General features: G+C 43.4%; 1 protein-coding gene across 1 annotated transcript in view; it reads right to left on the bottom strand.

Annotated features, from left to right (window-relative positions):
* Positions 1–1,867: 1,867 nt before the first annotated feature.
* Positions 1,868–19,230, bottom strand: part of il15l (interleukin 15, like) — a 51,230-nt gene continuing 33,867 nt past the window's right edge. Inside the window, exon 4 of the mRNA XM_038307957.1 lies at positions 1,868–2,565. Coding sequence (XP_038163885.1) covers positions 2,404–2,565 — 162 coding nt within the window. The 3' untranslated portion in view covers positions 1,868–2,403. The remainder of the gene's footprint in view (positions 2,566–19,230) is intronic.

Below are 19,230 nucleotides of genomic sequence, written 5' to 3'. Positions count from 1 at the left end.
ATTAATAGCAAGGTTATAGGCTGGGGTATATGGGTGTTTTTTGGGTTACATGGTACTTATGTAGGTACTTTTACAGTGCCATACTTTAAATTTGGAGGTACTTATGGCAGTACTTCCTGTAGTTTTAGTTGTGGGATTCTAATACCTGCTGAAATATACAAGATACTTTTGGGATGATTCAAACTACCTTCTTGCTGCAAGGTAGCAGTGCTACTCACTGTTCCACTGAGCAGCCATAATCCAGACATTTGAATTGAAAAGATTTCCTGGATGGGAAGCGAAACGTCTTCAAACTTTGAAAACAAAGTCCAGTGGTTTGTTTCTTAACTTTAACTTTTTTGGAATGACTATGACCTGAATGACTGAGAATCTTCAACAGCAAGTTTAAGGAATATACATCAAGCAGAGAGATATCACATCGTTTTATACACATCATGGCATAGGGCAGGCATTGGTGAGAAACAGATGGTAGGTAGAGAGAAATCAAGGTCCAGAGAGCTGCCAGGAACCAGGCAGGAAAAACATCTCCATACATCTTAAATATCAGTTCCAGAGGATTCACACTCTTCCAGCCTTTATTATCTGAAGATTTACTTAAGGATTTACTCTGTTGTTGCAGTTTTTTTCTTAAAGGTGAAGAAATTGTACTTCATAAATAAAATGTATGACATAAATTTTAATTTTGAGGTATTTTTTTGGAAAAAAATCTGGATCATCTTTCCTTTTAGTTTAAAACTCTTGTTTAAGTTAATTTTATTTTATAAAAAAAAAACACAAATTTGGGTGGTTTTAACTTTGCTTTAGACCTGACAGTCAAACAGATGCACGAAAACGGTATTATTGTTTATAATTTCGGTTGTAATTTCCCTAATTGTTTAGAGCTTCAAGCCGTTGCAAGCAACAACAGAAGGAACAAAACTTAGATTTAGATCCAAATTATAGATAATTTAATGGACCTTATGATTTATGAAAATCATTTCCATCGGCTGCACCAAACATTTCCTCTACCCAGCTGTACTGGATCCAGAAATTCCTACTGCTCTTTAGCTTCTGGATATAATCCTAATCTGTGCATATAGTTTATTCTGTGGGGTCATTTTCTGGCTCATTTTCACATTTCATTTCATTTTCACATGAACCTCAGTTCTAATTTCTAAGTCCATGACTTCAAATTAGATAACATGGATGTAAAACAGCGACTGCAATCCATATCTAGACTGTCATTATAGAGCTGGAGGGCAGATCAGCAGCTTCCCAGATAAACTCTCTGCAGACGGCAGCCTGACAGTGTAAATGTGCTCACATGTCTGTTTTTAATGTCTCTTATAACACAATAAATGATCAAACTGCAACTTTTAACAGCTCTGATCAAAGGTAGTTTATTTATTAACACCCTACGCGATGTCAGCTCAATCTTTAAAGGCTGAAAAGATGGTTGTAAATTAGAATGTTGCTTCATTAAAAGCTCCTTCAGTGGCTCGCTCTAAATCAGCGGTTTTCCATCGTAGCCGCCAGTTCTATAAAACAGGTTTAAAACAGGAATTTGTCTCATGTCAAAAAGCTGAGATCTATGCCTGCATTCATAACTGATGGGAAATTAAGACCATGTGTTACTAGAGATTAATAGCAAGGTTATAGGCTGGGGTATATGGGTGTTTTTAGGGTTACATGTTACTTATATAGGTACTTTTACAGTGCCATACTTTAAATTAGGAGGTACTTATGGAAAGTAATTCCTGTAGTTTTAGTTGTAGGATTCTAATACCAGCTGAAATATACAAGATACTTTTGGGATGATTCAAACAAGGAAAGTCAAGAAAATAAAACATAAAAAAAACATTCCAGTCAGACCCAGAACAACAGGGGACAACTTTTAAAGAGGTTTTTATTAGAAACAGCATTTCTTTGGAAACAAAGGATATTCGGTACGTTTATTTCCCAGCTGTGGTACAGACAGCGATCTGTTAGCCTCTCCCATATTCCCACCCACCCTGTTATTCATTTAACTCCCACAGGAAAGTCAGGGTCACCCTGGAAACCACAACATGTTGGAAGCATGTCAGGATTGAGCAAGCTGTGTTTTTTTTCAATGCACAAAGTTGTGTTGCTCACATTTGGGAGATAAAGTAGTTCTTTAGATCTGATCCATGATTGGCTCCAGAGAATCTCTATCCAACTTTCTCATCCAATTCTGCTCTGTCAACGAGTCGCATGGGAGAACCTTTAACATGCCAACCGATCTTCTGCTGGTCACTGGTCCCTCCAGAACATCCAGTGAGCACTCAGTTGGTACGGCCTCGGAAACAAACAGAACTAGAACATTCATGGCCCAAACCTCTATTTTGACCTCTTGTTCCAGATCGAACACACCGAAGGACTTGTTCATCAGGCAGGTTGTCTTTGTTAAAAGTCTCCTTCCGAAAAAGTTGTTCTTTGGGCAACCTGGATATTCTCCCTTTTGCATTTCTCACTATTCACCATTTGAAGAATATTTAAAAGTGCTCCAAGGAACTTCCTTACATCTTTCTGCTCGAAGAGTTCACACTGCAAGCAACCTGATTCCGGCTGAGGAGGGAAAACAGACAGAGATGCAAAAGTTAAATAGGGAAGCATTAAAAAAAGCCCTGAAGAGAGGATGGTTATTGAAGCCACAATATTACCACAACGCCAGACCTCCACAACAAAGAAGTAGCTAAATAGAAAACTCCTACTCTTACATAATGGGTAAATATCAAAACTGTCTGTCAGATCAAACTCACTCTCCCTCTAAACTGGAATAAAGAAAGGAAGTCTTGGTTATATAACTGAGAGATTAATGTTCAGTTTTAGTCTTTTTATTATGCAAATTTTAAACCAGGAACATAAATAATGGCCAAAAGACAGTTCAACTCAGGACACCTGGAAACAAAAAGTCATAATACAACCACACCCAATGTTAGCTATATTAGCATGCTGAGTAATTTTTGCTCTTAATAATGCTTCAGATAAATGTTTTTCCCCTCTTTTTCCATCTTCTGTTTAAGCTCAAAACAAACATGAAGGTCTTTATTCGTCTTTGAGTTTATCCGACTCTCCAGAGTAGTATGTTCCACATTTTACAGGTTTGGAAGCCTGTTGCATAATGCACCTGTTGCACTGGTGCATGACATTTTTCCTGACTAGAACTATTAAAATCTGGCACGACTCCATCCAGAGAGACCCCCAGTCTCCAGATAGCCCCATCTTCCTCACCACTGTCTAATTATTCATCCTCTGCCTTCTGCACTGCTGCTACAAGACCTGGAAATGAGCTCAAGATGGTCTTCATTTTCATTAGGGATCAACATCAAGTAATTTTCGAAGTCTTGATACTTGTTTTTTCTGGCTGCTCTTTAAGAAAAGCTTTGACAGGCTGTGACCTGCTTCTGGAAGAATGCAAATTGATGGAAATATCTGTAAGTGTAACGAGACCCCAGGAACCCCAGCACTCAGTGTTTGGGTGTGCTGTCAATGGATAGGCTTAGGTATATATTGGCGATGGTTAGATTTGAGGGTTGGCACGTACATTGGGTATTTACTGGTAATGGTTAGGGTTGGGTATGTACCAGTAATGGTTAGGGTTAGGTATGTACCAGTAATGGTTAGGGTTGGGTATGTACCAGTAATGGTTAGGGTTGGGAATGTCCTTGTAAGGGTTATGGTTGGGTATGTACCAGTAATGGTTAGGGTTAGGTATGTACCAGTAATGGTTAGGGTTGGGTATGTACCAGTAATGGTTAGGGTTGGGTATGTACAGGTAAGGGTTAGAGTTGGGTATGTACCACTAATGATTAGGATTGGGAATGTACTTGTAAGGGTTATGGTTGGGTATGTACCAGTAAAGGTTAGGGTTGGGTATATAATGGTAATTGGTTAGGATTGGGTATGTACTGGTAAGGGTTAAGGTTGGGTATGCACCAGTAACGCCTAGAGTTGGGTATGTACCAGTAAGAATTATGGTTGGTTATGTACTGGTAATGGTTATGCTTGGGTATATATTGGTAATGGTTAGGGTTTGGTATCTACCAGTAATGGTCAGGGGTGGGTATGTACTGGTAAGGGTTATAGTTGGGGGTGTACTGATAATTACAAGAGGTGGACGAAGTACTCAGCTATAGTACTGGAGTAAAATTATTGATACTGATGGTCAAATCTTACTCGAACACAAGTAAAAGGATTTCCCTCCTATTGGAATTTTAAAAGGAACTGCAGGTTTAATTATGGAATATAAGGTGTTTGTTACAAATTAATACATTCAATAATTGGGCACCCCAAATCTAATTTTAAGTGAGGTGGGGGTCTTCTCCTGAGGTCGATCACCATCTCCTTGGTCTTACTGGTGTTAAGACACAGGTGGTTCTTCTCACACCAGTCCACAAAGTTCATGATGACCTGAATTGATACTCCAGCTCATTCCCCTCAGAAACAGCTTACAATGGTTGAGTCATCAGAGAACTTCTGAAGATGGCAGCTGTCTGTGTTGTAGGTGAAGTCCGAGGTATAGAATGTTAAGAGGAACAGAGACAGAACAGTGCCCTGGGGGATCCCGGTACGGCAGACTGCCACCTCTGACTGACAGCCGTACTGCCACATGTGATGAGGGCGTTTGGTGCGGTAGTTGATGGTTCAGGCAGCAAAATGTCTGTCCACTCCAGCATCCTCCAGCTTCCCTCTCAGCATCTCTGGTCTGATGCTGTTGAAAGCGCTGGAAAAGTCAAAGCACATGACTCTACCTGCGCTCCAGGTGGGTGAACATCCGCTGCAGCAGGTAGGTGATGGCATCCTTCACTCCGATGTCAGGTTGGTAAGCAAACTGCAGTGGGTCCAGGGTGGGACTTACCATGGTCCATAATCTTACCAAACGTTCACTGACCTCTTCTGCACTATTGTCCTTCTCACCTCTGGTATATAATGGGGGAGCAGGTAAACAAGATTATGATCCGAGAGTCCTAGTGATGGGAGGGGGGCGGAGGTGTAGGCGTCTTTATTGTTTGCATAAAAAATTTTCAGGGTTTTATTGTCCGTTGTTTTACAGTTGACGTACTGGGTGAGCGTGGGGAGGGTGGAATGGATGAAGACTCGATTGAAGCTCCTACTGATGAGCAGTAGCGAGTTCGGGTGCTGTGTTTGCAGCCTGGCCACGGCGCCGTGGATTCGCTCGCATGCAGTAGTGACGTCTGCGGAGGGGGGATGTGTAAACACAGAGCACGTTCGTGCTCCCAAACTTTCGTGGACGATAGGATGATCTCAGGCTCACCATGAGTACCTCCACCTCTGTGAAGCATATCTGTTCCTTCAGTTAAAGATGAGCCTCATATTCACAAACATCGCCAGCCCTCCTCCTCTCCTTTTTCCACTCTCCGCTAAAATACTGTCTTCGCAGATGAGTTTAAAGCCGTCCAGGGAAACCAGATTCCAGGACAAATCCATCTAACCACGTCTCAGTGAAGCACATGATACTAGCGTTGCTGTACCTCATTTGGTAGTGGGTTAAAGCTGCAAGCTCCTCAGTCTTGTTGTGGATAGATCTTACATTTCCAATGACAACCAATGGTAAATATATTTCCCTCTGCTTTGTCCTGCCACCCCTGCATTCTCAGTTTTTGTCCTTATTTTTGCATGGATGTCTGGTCTTGCAGCATGACAGGGAGCAGGGCTGCTGCGCATAGAGTCATTTAGTCCGAGGAGGTGGTCCCGTGTGTAGATACCGTATTTTCACGACCATAAGGTGCACCGTACTAAAAGGCGCAGTCTCAGTTATGTGTGCCATTTCTGTATTTAACACACACATAAGGCGCACCGGAGGGCGCGTTTTTTATATACAGGTACATGTCCTCTACTACTTTTAAATAGCTTTACTGCGTATTTAAAAATACAGCGGGGGCAAAACTGAGTATGACTGTGCTTTATTCATGTATTTATTACAAAGTATTAATCAAACCTGGGAGCTGGCCGTGAGACAGACACATCGCAGATGACACAGCGCTGTGATTACTCCTAAATTAACTTAAACTCCTGAAACCTGCCGACGGAATATGTTCGCTTTTATTGCCGGTATCCTGGTGCCTGCAGTTTAAATTATTTAGATGAAAAACACCTGCCAGCCGCCGCGGTGAGGCTGCTGTTGAAGGGATTTCTACTGTCGGTGCACCGCTGGTATGTGGGGGTCTGAGCGCCTCCAACAGAAATAGATCATCTGGATGAACTGACTGCAATTAAGTTTTCAGGTGGCCTTTCTCACTTAAAAACATATTAAAATTACTTTATTCCCACTGATCACAGCAAATATAGCTGCAAGATTTAGATTATTTAGATGAAAAAACACCTGCCAGCCACCGCGGTGAAGAGGAGGAGACGCGCCCAGAGGCTGCTGTTGAATTAAGTTTTCAGGTAGAAAAATAGAGCGGGAGCAAAACTGAGTATGATTGTGCTTTATTCATGTATTTATTACAAAGTATTAATCAAACCCATCAAAGTCATCATCCTCTGTTTCTGAATTAAACAGCTGCGCTAAATCAGACATGCCAATTTCCCCTTCTTCGCTGTCAGAGTCATTTTCCGTGCAGCGCGGCTCCTCAGAAATAATGCCGGCTTTTGCGAAAGCTTGAACAACAGAGCCAGCAGACACGTTAGTCCAAGCATCTACAATCCATCCGCAAACAGTGGCCACAATCCAAACGCATAACTTGCCCGGCGCTGCCTTCCACTTATCATGAAACTGTGGTCTCCGTCTGTCATCCATCGCTCCCACGCCTCTCGCAGCCTTACTTTGAACGGCCGCTTCACACCGATGTCGAGCGGTTGAAGTTCCTTTGTCAGACCCCCTGGGATAACGGCGAGCACAGCGTTCATTTGATTCACCTTTTTTTTTCACATCGGCTGTGAGATGGGCACACAGCGATGGTGATGCGTGGAAAAAGCACCTGGTCTCCTCACATACACCTGCCTTTCATCATCTCCTCATCCATCCAGCCTTTTTCATTTGCGTTAATGTCATCAGAGCGTTGTGTCTGTCTTGCTGTCAGCTCCCAGATCAGCTTCTCTGATTGGTTGATGCGGCGCGTCCAGCAGCAAAACTTCAATTTTTTCATCTCGAGCAGCAGCAGCACGTTGGCGGTGCGTCAGATACTTAAACGCTCCCGAGGCGCTGCGCCTGCTGCTCAAAACGCGCTGCGGGACCTTTTGCTGCACCTATACGCGCGTCAACCATTGACTTTGCATGTAAACTCGCTGCTTCTGCTGCACCTGCTGGGTCCGGTTCACACCGATGTCGAGCGGTTGAACAGCGAGCACAGCGTTAATTTGTTTCCCCATGTTTTTCACATCAGCTGTGAGACGGGCACGCATGGAGTTACATATTCAATTTCAATTCAATTTCAATTCAGTTTATTTATATAGCGCCAAATTCACAACACATGTCATCTCAAGGCACTTTACAGTTCAACCAGATCATACAGTCAAATTGATACAAAGTTTTCTATCTAAGGAAAACCAGTTGATTGCATTGACTCATTGACTCAAATACAATCCCCCACACTAAGCATGCTTGTAGCGACAGTGGAGAGGAAAAACTCCCTTTTAACAGGAAGAAACCTCCAGCAGAACCAGGCTCAGTGTGAGCGGCCATCTGCCGAGGCCGACTGGGGTTCAAGGAGACAGAAGCAGAGATACAAAAAGCAGCTGTAAAAGGCGGCCCCGTCCAGGAAACACACAGCCAGGCAGACGAGCTCCAAGGCAGCTCCCATGCCAGAGGACGAAGAGAGCACATCCACTCAGTCACGGTCATCGAAACAGGACCACACTGGAAAACAGGCCGATCTCCAACATCTATTAACAAGGGTGTTGATAGAAGCAGCACAGCTGATGTTTTTTTCCAGGATGACGTCACAGCCAAACAGGAACAGACGAGGCAAAGCTACTCTGAGGAAAAGCAGAGAGAGCAGAAGGTTAGAGATTGAACTAACAGATTCTGCAGAATAGGAGAACAGAGAGAGAATGAAGCAGAAAGATTAAATGGGGGTCCCTATGTCCTCCAAAAGTCTAAGCCTATAGCAGCATAACTATAGAGATAGCTCAGGATAACCTGAGCCACCCTAACTATAAGCTTTATATTAACAGCAATGGTGATGAGTGGAAAAAAAACACCTGGACTCCTTACATTCAGCCACTCTTTCATCATTTCCTCAATGAGGTGGTCTCAAAAGTCGCAGTTACAACACACATAAGGCGCACCGCACCAAAGGGCGCACCGCACATTTTGAGGGAAAAAAAAGACGTTTAAGTGCGCCTTATAGTCGTGAAAATACGGTAATAGGGTGTTTGGATTCGTGGACAAAGGGGTCTCCCATTGCAGCATCAAAAAGTGCAGAAAGTAGGAGAAAGCTCAACACCTTAGTCTCAGAGGTTGACTTCCTCCATGCACATATGTTTAGAATTTCAGATAAGGTATTCACCAATAGAAAAACCATTCCAAAAAAACAATATAAAATAGGGAAAATAGGAAAGGAGAGCATGGAACTGACATAACAGGCTGCTGCATGCTCAGCACCATCTTGGTTCGAGCTCAGAAAGCAACTCTGGCTGACAATAACTTTCACATGCTGTTGTGCAAATAGAATAGACAACGGGTGGAAATTATTGACCTTTGGAAAAACACACTCAATAAAAGAGTGGTTCTGTACTTGGGGACCACAGACCTCTCAGTAGCTATGCCTTCTGGCTGATGTTTTGGTCATTTTGAATGTTGGTGCTTTCACGCTCATGGTAGCATGAGACAGACTCTATAACGTACACAAATGGCTCAGGTAGTGCTGCTCATCGAGGATGGCACATCAATGTGAGCTGGGGCAAGAAGGTTTGCTGTGTCTGTTAGCGTAGTGTCCAGAGGCTGGAGGCGCTATAGGAGACAGGCAGTACACCAGGAGACATGGGGGAGGCAGTAGGAGGGCAACAACTCAGCAGCTGGACCACTACCTCTGAATTTGTGCAAGGAGGAACAGGAGGAGCACTGCCCGAGCCCTGCACAATGACTTCTAGTAGGCCACAAATATGCATTTCTCTTCACAAATGGTTAGAAACTGACTCTATAAGTATGATATGAAGGCCTGACAAAGATGGGGGTTGTGCTAACAGCTCAACACCATGCAGGACATAACAAGATTGGCAAATTTTCAACTATCCCCCTGTGTATTCTTCAAAGATGAAAGCCAGTTTCCACTGAGCACATGTGACAGACATGACAGAGTCTGGAGACACTGTGGTATGGCATTTTGCTGCCTGCAACATCCTTTAGCATGACCGGTTTGGCAGTGGGACAGTAATTGTGTGGAGTGGCATTTCTTTGCAGAGCCCACACCCCTCCTTGTGCTCGCCAGAGGTAGCATGACTGCCATTAGGTACTGAGGTGAGAACCTCAGACCCCTTGTGACCATATGCTGGTGCAGTTGGCCCTGGGTGCCTCCTAATGCTAGACCTGATGTGGCTGGAGTGTGTCAGCAGTTCCTACAAGATGAAGGTGAAGCTATGGACTGACCCACCCGTCCATAGTCCATGCCAATTGCGTTTCATTTTATTGTGTGGGTGATTGATGATTTAGTGGCTGTTTGCCTTATTGTGATTGAGGCTGGTTGGACGGTCAATGAAATGCTCCTGGCTGATTAAATTTTAGCTTATTTGCTTTGCTGGCTTATTGGAACCAGTCATCCCTCCTCTCTTTCACACGGCACTTAGACTTTCTGGTAGCTGATTGGCTCTGTTAATTTGGTTGGATTGTCACTCCTCCTCCAAGTTCTGTGAAAATAAGGAGGCCAGAAGAGTATCAGGTCCAGCCTTCTCCAGCTTTCACCGACAGCTTTCACTACCGGTATCAGATTTATAGTCCTCACACTGCAGAGATATTGGAATCAGTGCTTAAATTACAAAAAGTTAAAAAACAAACCACTGGACTTTGTTTTCGATGTTTGAAGATGTTTTGCTTCCCATCCAGGAAGCTTTCTCAATTCAAAATGTCTGGAGTAGGGTTTGAGTTCCAGGCTTATAGAGTGGCACAAACAAAAGCTTGTTATGTCTTAGAAAACATGCAAACTGAACCAAATAACAGGTCCACCCCTTAGTAATGGGGAGTTGTTAAGGTCGTTGTTGGCCTGCAGGACCCGATACTGGCTCATGCCTCTGAAAAGGGAGTGGTTAGGTTTTTTTTTTTTTTATAGCTTCTTTAACTTTGTTGGAATGACTATGACCTGGATGACAAACCAAACCATACCCATTTGCACAGGGACAGATAAAACCTTTCAATAAACCAAACATTACCTGCCACATATCTGACTCAATAACCATTTAAAACAAATTTCATTAATTTAAAATGGAACTATTCACATACTTGTATTATACTAAACTGCACTTACAATATTCACCAAGTACCTTTTTCCTCTGGACACGGAGCAGCTGACTTGCTTGGACTTGTAATGAATCCTGGGATAACCAAGGCTACGTCTGATACAGCATACCCTTCCTTCAAAATGGGAAAAAATAAGCTGCATTTGATGACCTCACGAGGAGTCTTCCAATCCGAACAGGCCTTGGTGCAACACAATGACATAATCGCCTGACGAATCTGGCCTTGATTAAAAATCGGCATGGGCCTAGTTGTTTGGTGTATTGTTCTACTCCATCCCCTTTGCCCTGCGGCCTGCTGAGGCTAGTCACTGCTAGCTTGTCATCTATTTGCTGGGGAAACTGCTACCTTGTTCTTGACTTCCGCTAATCTGTGAACTCTGCCCTAGGTCATCACTGCCTCAAACACATATTACGGCAACGGGACCCGGCCTGTTTTAAAAGCTCCGACAACACGGATGTAACCATGTCATCTAAAGTAAAGTGAAGTCTCTACAAGCTGACATTTACTGTGACAAAAAGGGTTTTAGAGTCTATTCTCTGAGCTACAGGGAGCCAGTGAAAGGACTTCTGAACTGGGCCGATGTGCTCTGCTTTTTTAGTTCTAGTGAGAACACGGGCAGCAGCATTTGAGATCAGCTACAGCTGTGTAAAAAACCTTTTAGGCAAACATATAAAGACACTATTGCAGTGATCAATTCTATCAAAGTTATATGCGTGAATGAGTTTTTCTAGATCCTGTTTGGACATTAGGCCCTTATTTCTGTAAATATTTTCAGTCTAAGAAAGGCTGAGTTAATAACTACCTTGCCATGTGCCTCTGAAGGTGTTGGGAGCTGGAGAAGTACCACCTTCCTCCAGTAGAGTCCGCCATGGATCCTCCTGAGCCGAGCCTCCTGCACAGCTGAAGCTCATCCCATCATCAAAGGATCCACAGTATTTAAGCTGTCTTCAGACCTTGCCTCAACGCCGCAGTGTTTAATCCAGTTGGTTAGCACCTAAGCCTAGTATCTCTGAGAACCTTCGTTGACTTTTGAATCCAGACTGGATTCTAACTTTTGTCTCTGTTTTCCAGGAAACCTGTTTTTCTCCTGTGAAGCTCAGGAAGAGCTTAACCTGCCGAGCCTGCCCTCTGAGCCAAACCTGAAGTCTCTCTCTGGATTTCCATGCAGCTCTGGACCAAGAGCTGGAAACTCAAAGCCAAGGTCAGCTCTCTCTCAAGAAGTAAGACGCTGAAGCAGTTAACGGACTCTGCTGAACAAACTATCTCCGGACCCAACAGTTTCCCTCTCAAGGCTTTAACCAAGAACCCTCAAGGTACAAATCTGAAACTGTCTGAATCAAACTCTTCTGAGCAAACGCTAACTGAACTGTCTCCCACGCAGACTCCAGTGAACCAGTTCCCCAGGCCTGAACCAGAACCAGTGATTTATACAGTGCTTGTGACAATAAACATTGTTAAACCTTTTACTTCTGTTTCCGTCTCTGTGGTGTTCTGCATAACTGGGTCTCACTAGTGAACCCATCATGACAGAACACTGCGGCCAAACACAAGGCCCAGCAGATCACCTCCGCCGTCGATTGGAGGAGCAAGATGCCCAAATCCAGGGACAAACTCAAACCCTCCGTGAGTTATATCGCTTGGTTGATACTCACAATCATATGCTTCAGAGTTATGCTAATTTTATGAGCAATGCTAATGCCACGTCGGCAGCGCAACCATTTCCGGGTCCAGTTCCGCCTCCGAGGTCACCAGCAGTGACGTCATCAGAGTTCCGCCCAAGTCTACCTGAAAATTCTCTGGTAATATGAAAGACTGCAAGGGATTTTTGTTTCAATGCCGTTTAATCTTTCAGAACTCTCCTGGCAGTTTTCCCACGGACTATAAAAAGATAACTTTCATTCTTTCCCAATTGACAGGAAGAGCCCTGGAATGGGCTCAGGCAAGGTTTGCCTCCGACGAAAGCCTCAGTTGTCGATACTCTGAGTTTATTTCGGAATTTTCTCAGGTATTCAATCAAGAAACTGATCAAACCATTGACTCTCGTGCTCTTTTCAACATTAAACAGGGAAATTCCTCAGTGGCGGAGTTCTCCATTAACTTCCGGGTTAAAGCGGCAGCTTCCGGATGGAACCAAAGCGCTTTAAAGGGGGCTTATTTTATGGCTTTGAATGAAAGCATCAAGGATGAACTAGCAACCCTCGACGAACCTGCAACACTTGAAGAATTAATCCGTCTGACGATAAAATTGGACAACAGAATCCGAGCTAGAAACAGCTCCAAGTCTAGAAATCTGGGTTCTTTTTCCTCTGCCCCTGCTTCTAATAATGTGACTGTTTTTTCTGCTCCCACAGAACAGTTGCCCAAACCAAGATCTAAAGTCCAGTCTCTCCCTTTGCCTGTTCAGGCCTCTCATTCCGGAGAGATGGATGCCGAACCCATGCAGGTTGGACATACCAGGCTCACTCCAGAGGAAAGACAAAGACGTTTTTTGAGCAAACTTTGCATCTACTGTGGTGAGAGTGGTCACTTCATCGCTTCATGTCCAGTTAAATCAAAAGCCTGGGCCCGCCAGAGGTTCTGAGGAGTCTGGTGGGCCATGATAACTCTAAGAAATCTCCTCGACTGATGCTCCCTGCCACTTTGTTTTGCTCAAATCAAAGCCTCTCTTTTTCTGCCTTCATCGATTCAGGCTGTGAACGAAATTTAATTGATTCAAACCTAGTCCAGCAGCTTCAAATTGAAACCATTCCCCTGACCCAGCCTCTTAGTGTCTCAGCTATTGATGGGAAAAAACTCCACCAGGTTACCCATCAAACTCAACCTCTCGAGCTACTACTCTCAGGTAATTATCTTGAAACCATAAAATTTTTTGTTTTTCCCTCTGCATGCTCTCCCCTGGTGCTTGGATTCGAATGGTTGGAGAAACATAATCCACATATTAACTGGACTGATCGTCATGTGGAATCGTGGTCAACGTTGGGTCACGAAACATGCCTCCGTTCGGCAGCCCCCGTGGTGGGGTCTCCTAGAGGTGGGGGGGAGATGGACTCTCCTGACCTTTCTTCTGTCCCTTCTGAGTACCATGATTTGGCTCCTGTCTTCAGTAAGGTCAGTGCTACGTCCCTTCCACCACACAGACCATATGACTGTGCGATCGAGCTATTACCTGGAGCACCTCTACCCAGCAGCAGACTATACAATATTTCCAAACCAGAACGAGAAACCATGGAGAAATACATAAACGAGTCTTTAGCTGCTGGGATAATTCGCCCATCTTCTTCTCCGTTGGGTGCAGGGTTCTTTTTCGTAGGCAAGAAGGACGGTTCTTTAAGACCATGTATTGATTACAGAGGCCTGAACCAAATAACTATTAAAAACAAGTACCCTCTTCCACTACTCGCCTCAGCTTTTGAACCAGTACAAGGGGCAACTGTTTTCACCAAACTAGATTTGAGGAACGCTTATCATCTTCTTAGGATCCGTGATGGTGATGAGTGGAAAACAGCCTTTAAGACCCCCTTGGGCCAGTTCGAATATTTGGTCATGCCTTTTGGTCTAACAAATGCCCCTGCCTGTTTTCAATTCAATTCAATTCAATTCAGTTTATTTATATAGCGCCAAATTCACAACACATGTCATCTAAAGCCACTTTACAGTTCAACCAGATCATACAGTCAAATTGATACAAAGTTTTCTATCTAAGGAAAACCAGTTGATTGCATCGACTCATTGACTCAAATACAATCCCCCACACTAAGCATGCTTGTAGCGACAGTGGAGAGGAAAAACTCCCTTTTAACAGGAAGAAACCTCCAGCAGAACCAGGCTCAGTGTGAGCGGCCATCTGCCGAGGCCGACTGGGGTTCAAGGAGACAGAAGCAGAGATACAAAAAGCCGCTGTAAAAGGCGGCCCCGTCCAGGAAACACGCAGCCAGGCAGACGAGCTCCAAGGCAGCTCCCATGCCAGAGGACGAAGAGAGCACATCCACTCAGTCACGGTCAGAGAAACAGGACCACACTGGAAAACAGGCCGATCTCCAACATCTATAAACAAGGGTGTTGATAGAAGCAGCACAGCTGATGTTTCTTTCCAGGATGACGTCACAGCCAAACAGGAACAGACGAGGCAAAGCTACTCTGAGGAAAAGCAGAGAGAGCAGAAGGTTAGAGATTGAACTAACAGATTCTGCAGAATAGGAGAACAGAGAGAGAATGAAGCAGAATGATGAAATGGGGGTCCCTATGTCCTCCAAAAGTCTAAGCCTATAGCAGCATAACTATAGAGATAGCTCAGGATAACCTGAGCCACCCTAACTATAAGCTTTATCAAAAAGGAAAGTTTTAAGCCTAGCCTTAAAAGTAGACAGGGTGTCTGCCTCACGGACTAAAACTGGTAGTTGGTTCCACAGGAGAGGAGCCTGATAACTAAAAGATCTGCCTCCCATTCTACTTTTAGAAATTCTAGGAACCATTAGTAAACCTGCAGATTGAGAGCGAAGTGCTCTGTTAGGAACATAAGGAACAATCAGATCTCTGATATAAGATGGAGCTTGGCCATTTAAGGCTTTATATGTGAGAAGGAGGATTTTAAATTCTATTCTTGATTTAACAGGAAGCCAATGAAGAGAAGCCAGGATAGGCGAGATATGATCTCTCTTTTTAATTTTCATTAGAACTCTGGCTGCAGCATTTTGGATCAGCTGAAGGCTTTTAACTACAGTTTGTGGACTTCCTGATAGTAAAGAATTACAATAGTCCAGCCTTGAAGTAACAAATGCATGGACTAGTTTCTCAGCATCACCCCTGGACAGGATATTTCTAATTTTTGTAATGTTCCTCAGATGAAAGAAGGAAATTCTAGAAACCTCTTTGATGTGGGATTTAAATGACAGGTCCTGATCAAAAATAACACCAAGATTTTTTACTTTATTATCTGAAATCAGTTTAATCCCATCCAAATGAAGTGACTGGCTAATCAGTTTCTTTTTCAGAGACTCTGGTCCAAAGACTATAACTTCTGTTTTGTCTGCATTCAGGAGCAGAAAGTTAAGAGTCATCCAGGTTTTTATGTCTTCAAGACATGCCTGTAATCTATGTAATGGGTTAGCTTCATCTGGATTTATAGACAGATATAGCTGGGTATCATCAGCGTAACAGTGGAAATTAATCCCATGCTGTCTAATAATTCTACCAATTGGGAGCATGTATAAAGTAAAGAGAATTGGTCCTAGCACTGATCCCTGTGGTACTCCACAGGTAACCTTTGAGCGTGTTGAAGATCTATCATTAACATGAACAAACTGAATTCGATCAGATAGATAAGATTTAAACCAGTCTAGTGCTGTTCCTTTAATTCCAACAAAATATTCAAGTCTTTCTAAAAGAATATTATGGTCAACTGTATCAAATGCAGCACTAAGATCCAACAGGACGAGCACAGATACAAGTCCATTATCTGAGGCCATGAGAATATCATTAGTGACTTTCACCAGAGCTGTTTCAGTGCTATGATGAGCTCTAAAGCCAGACTGAAACTCTTCAAAAAGTTCATTATGGTGGAAGTGATCGCAAACTTGTTTGGCAACTATTTTCTCAAGAATTTTGGATAAGAAAGGAAGATTGGATATAGGTCTATAATTGACCAAGTCATCTGGGTCAAGAGACGGTTTCTTAAGCAGAGGTTTAATTACAGCAACCTTAAAAGCTTTAGGTACATATCCCTGTAACAGAGATAGATTAATCACATCTAAAATGGAGGAGGAGATCAAAGGGAATACCTCCTTAAATAACCTGGTTGGAACTGGATCTAACATACAAGTTGAAGGCTTAGATGAAGACAATAATTTTGCTAATTCAGAGAGTTCAACTGGATCAAAGCAGTCTAAACCCGGTTCAGATTCCATGACTACCTCAGGTACAATCGCGGATAGAGGAGTGCTTATGATCTTATTTTTAATAAGATCAATCTTATTTATAAAGAATCCCATAAAATCATTGCTGCTAAGAGCAGGTGGAATGGACGGTTCAACAGAGCTATGGCTCTGGGTGAGTTTGGCAACTGTATTAAAAAGAAATCTAGGATTATTCTTATTCTCCTCTATTAATGAGGAGAAGTATGCTGCTCTTGCTTTACAAAGAGTCCTCTTATACAGCAGTAAACCATTTTTCCAGACTAGGAAGGACTCTCGCAGGCCTGTGGAGCGATATTTTCTCTCCAGTTTCCTAGCATTTTGCTTCAAAGTATGCAGCTCTGCATTAAACCAAGGAGCAAGCTTTCTATTTTTAACGGTTTTCATTTTCAAAGGAGCTGCGTTGTCTAAGGCAATACGCAGAGAACTAGCAACCCCATCAACAAAATCATCAACCTGTGAAGGGGAATAAGCTAAGCTTTTGCACTCTGCAGCACTGCTCAGTGACACAGAGGAGAGAGAAAGTGAAGCAGATTCTTTAAAATTTATAACTGCACTATCTGATAAAGATCTACTAAAATTTAACCTTCTTTTGGGGGAGGAGAACTCTGTTAAAGTAATCCTGAAGGTTATTGGAAAGTGGTCAGAGAGGACAGGGTTGTGAGGAAATACTGTTATTTCTTCACATTCTATGCCGTATGTCAGCACAAGATCCAAAGTATGAAGATGAGAATGCGTGGGACTATTCACATTTTGAACAAAGCCAATAGTGTCTAAGATAGCATTAAAGGCTGCTCTTAAGCTATCGCCTTCAATGTCAGCATGGATGTTAAAATCTCCCACTATGATGACCCTGTCAGTATTTAATACCAAATCAGAAAGGAACTCTGAAAACTCATCTAAAAATTCAGAGTAAGTACCTGGTGGACGATACAAAGTTACAAAAAGAAGAGGTTTTCTTGCCTTGAAATTTGGATCAGGGAAATTAAGGGTTAAATGTTCAAAAGAGTTGTAGGTATTAATTGTTTTGGGAGTAATCAGTAAGTCAGACTGGAAGATTGTTGCTACTCCTCCTCCTCGCCCAGAACTTCTGGGGATGTGAAAATGTAAATAGCTTGAAGGAGTTGCCTCATTTATGCTCACATAATCCTCTTGCTGCAGCCAGGTTTCTGTAAGGCAAAACAAGTCAATGTGATTATCACAAATCAAGTCATTAACTAGTAGACTTTTAGAGGAAAGCGATCTTATGTTAAACAGACCGCATTTAATTGTTTTAACTTTTTCCCCAATTGGAGTTATTTTGATTTTAATTAGATTATCATGATTTACTCCTTTGGGAATCTTTGCTAATTTATTAGATTTTGGTCGTGGGCAAGACACTGTCTGGATGGAGTAAAGAGTGGGTAACAAGCCCTAGTGAATGACGTTCTCAGAGACTTTTTAAATGTGTTTGTGTTCGTCTACATAGATGACATACTCATTTATTCTAAAGACCTCTCAGAGCATAAGAAACATGTCCGCCTTGTGTTGCAAAGATTACTGGAGAACAAACTTTTTGTCACAGCCGAGAAATGTGAGTTTCATCAGCCTTCAGTCACCTTTTGGGGGTTTGTGCTCGAGGGCGGGCAGGTTAAGCCTTCTGAGGATAAAATAAAGGCAGTTTTGGAGTGGCCGGTTCCTGAAAACCGCAAGCAGCTGCAGAGATTCCAGGGTTTCGCCAATTTTTATCGCAGATTCATCAGGAACTATAGTCAGACAGCTCTTCCACTAACCTCCTTAACCTCTGTCAAACGAACTTTTCAATGGACCCCTGAGGCACAAACCGCATTTGAGAAACTAAAATCTTTGTTTTCCAGAGCACCCGTGTTAATTCAGCCTGATCCATCCAAACAATTCATCCTCAAAGTAGACGCTTCCGACTCTGGTGTTGGAGCCGTCTTGTCTGAAAGACTCGACACTGATCAAAAGATTCATCCTTGTGCCTTTTTCTCTCGAAGACTTTCCTCCGCAGAACAAAACTACGATGTTGGAGACAGAGAACTACTGGCCATCAAGTTGGCACTGGAGGAATGGAGACACTGGCTGGAGGGAGCTGAGCACCCGGTTCTCGTTTGGACACATCATAAGAACCTTGCTTACATCCAGTCAGCTAAACAAGCCAATCCTCGTCAATCAAGGTGGTCCATATTCTTCTCTCGTTTCAACCTCATTATCTCCTACAGACCCGGATCCAAGAATGTCAAACCCGATTCTCTCTCTCGTCTATACTCCGTTGATTAACCCGAGACGCCTGAACCTGTCCTACCCGCATCATGCACAGTTGGAGTGGTTACCTGGGAGATCACCGATCTAATTAATTCCGCCCTGGCTTCAGAACCTGACCCAGGTAACGGTCCAACTAACCGAACTTATGTACCTTCTTCTGTCAGATCTCGCCTAATACAGTGGATGCATGCTGCCAAGTTCTCCGCCCATCCGGGGGTGAGCAGAACCGTCGCTTTAATTTCAAGACGTTTCTGGTGGCCAACTCTTCACAGAGATGTCAAGGAATATGTGTTGGCCTGTTCCACCTGTGCAAGAAATAAGGCCTCACACCAACCTCCCTCAGGCTTGTTACAACCTCTTCCAGTTCCCTCGCGTCCATGGTCCCACATTGCTATCGACTTCGTCACCGGTCTTCCCATCTCCCGAGGTATGTCCACAATCTTCACCATCGTTGATCGTTTCTCGAAATCCTGTCACCTCATCCCTCTCAGGAAACTTCCCACGGCTTTTCAAACCGCTCAGCTCCTGGTGAAACACGTCTTCCGTCTACATGGCATTCCCCAAGAGATCCTCTCAGACCGTGGTCCCCAGTTCATTTCCCAAGTTTGGAAGGCATTCTGTTCCGCTCTCGACTGTAAGTCC

This window comes from Cyprinodon tularosa, unplaced genomic scaffold, assembly GCF_016077235.1.
Source record: "Cyprinodon tularosa strain WSP-4 unplaced genomic scaffold, ASM1607723v1 ctg625, whole genome shotgun sequence".
Lineage (NCBI taxonomy): Eukaryota > Metazoa > Chordata > Actinopteri > Cyprinodontiformes > Cyprinodontidae > Cyprinodon > Cyprinodon tularosa.
The sequence above is the reverse complement of the archived record's forward strand: the minus strand, read 5'-3'. Positions and strand labels throughout refer to the sequence as shown.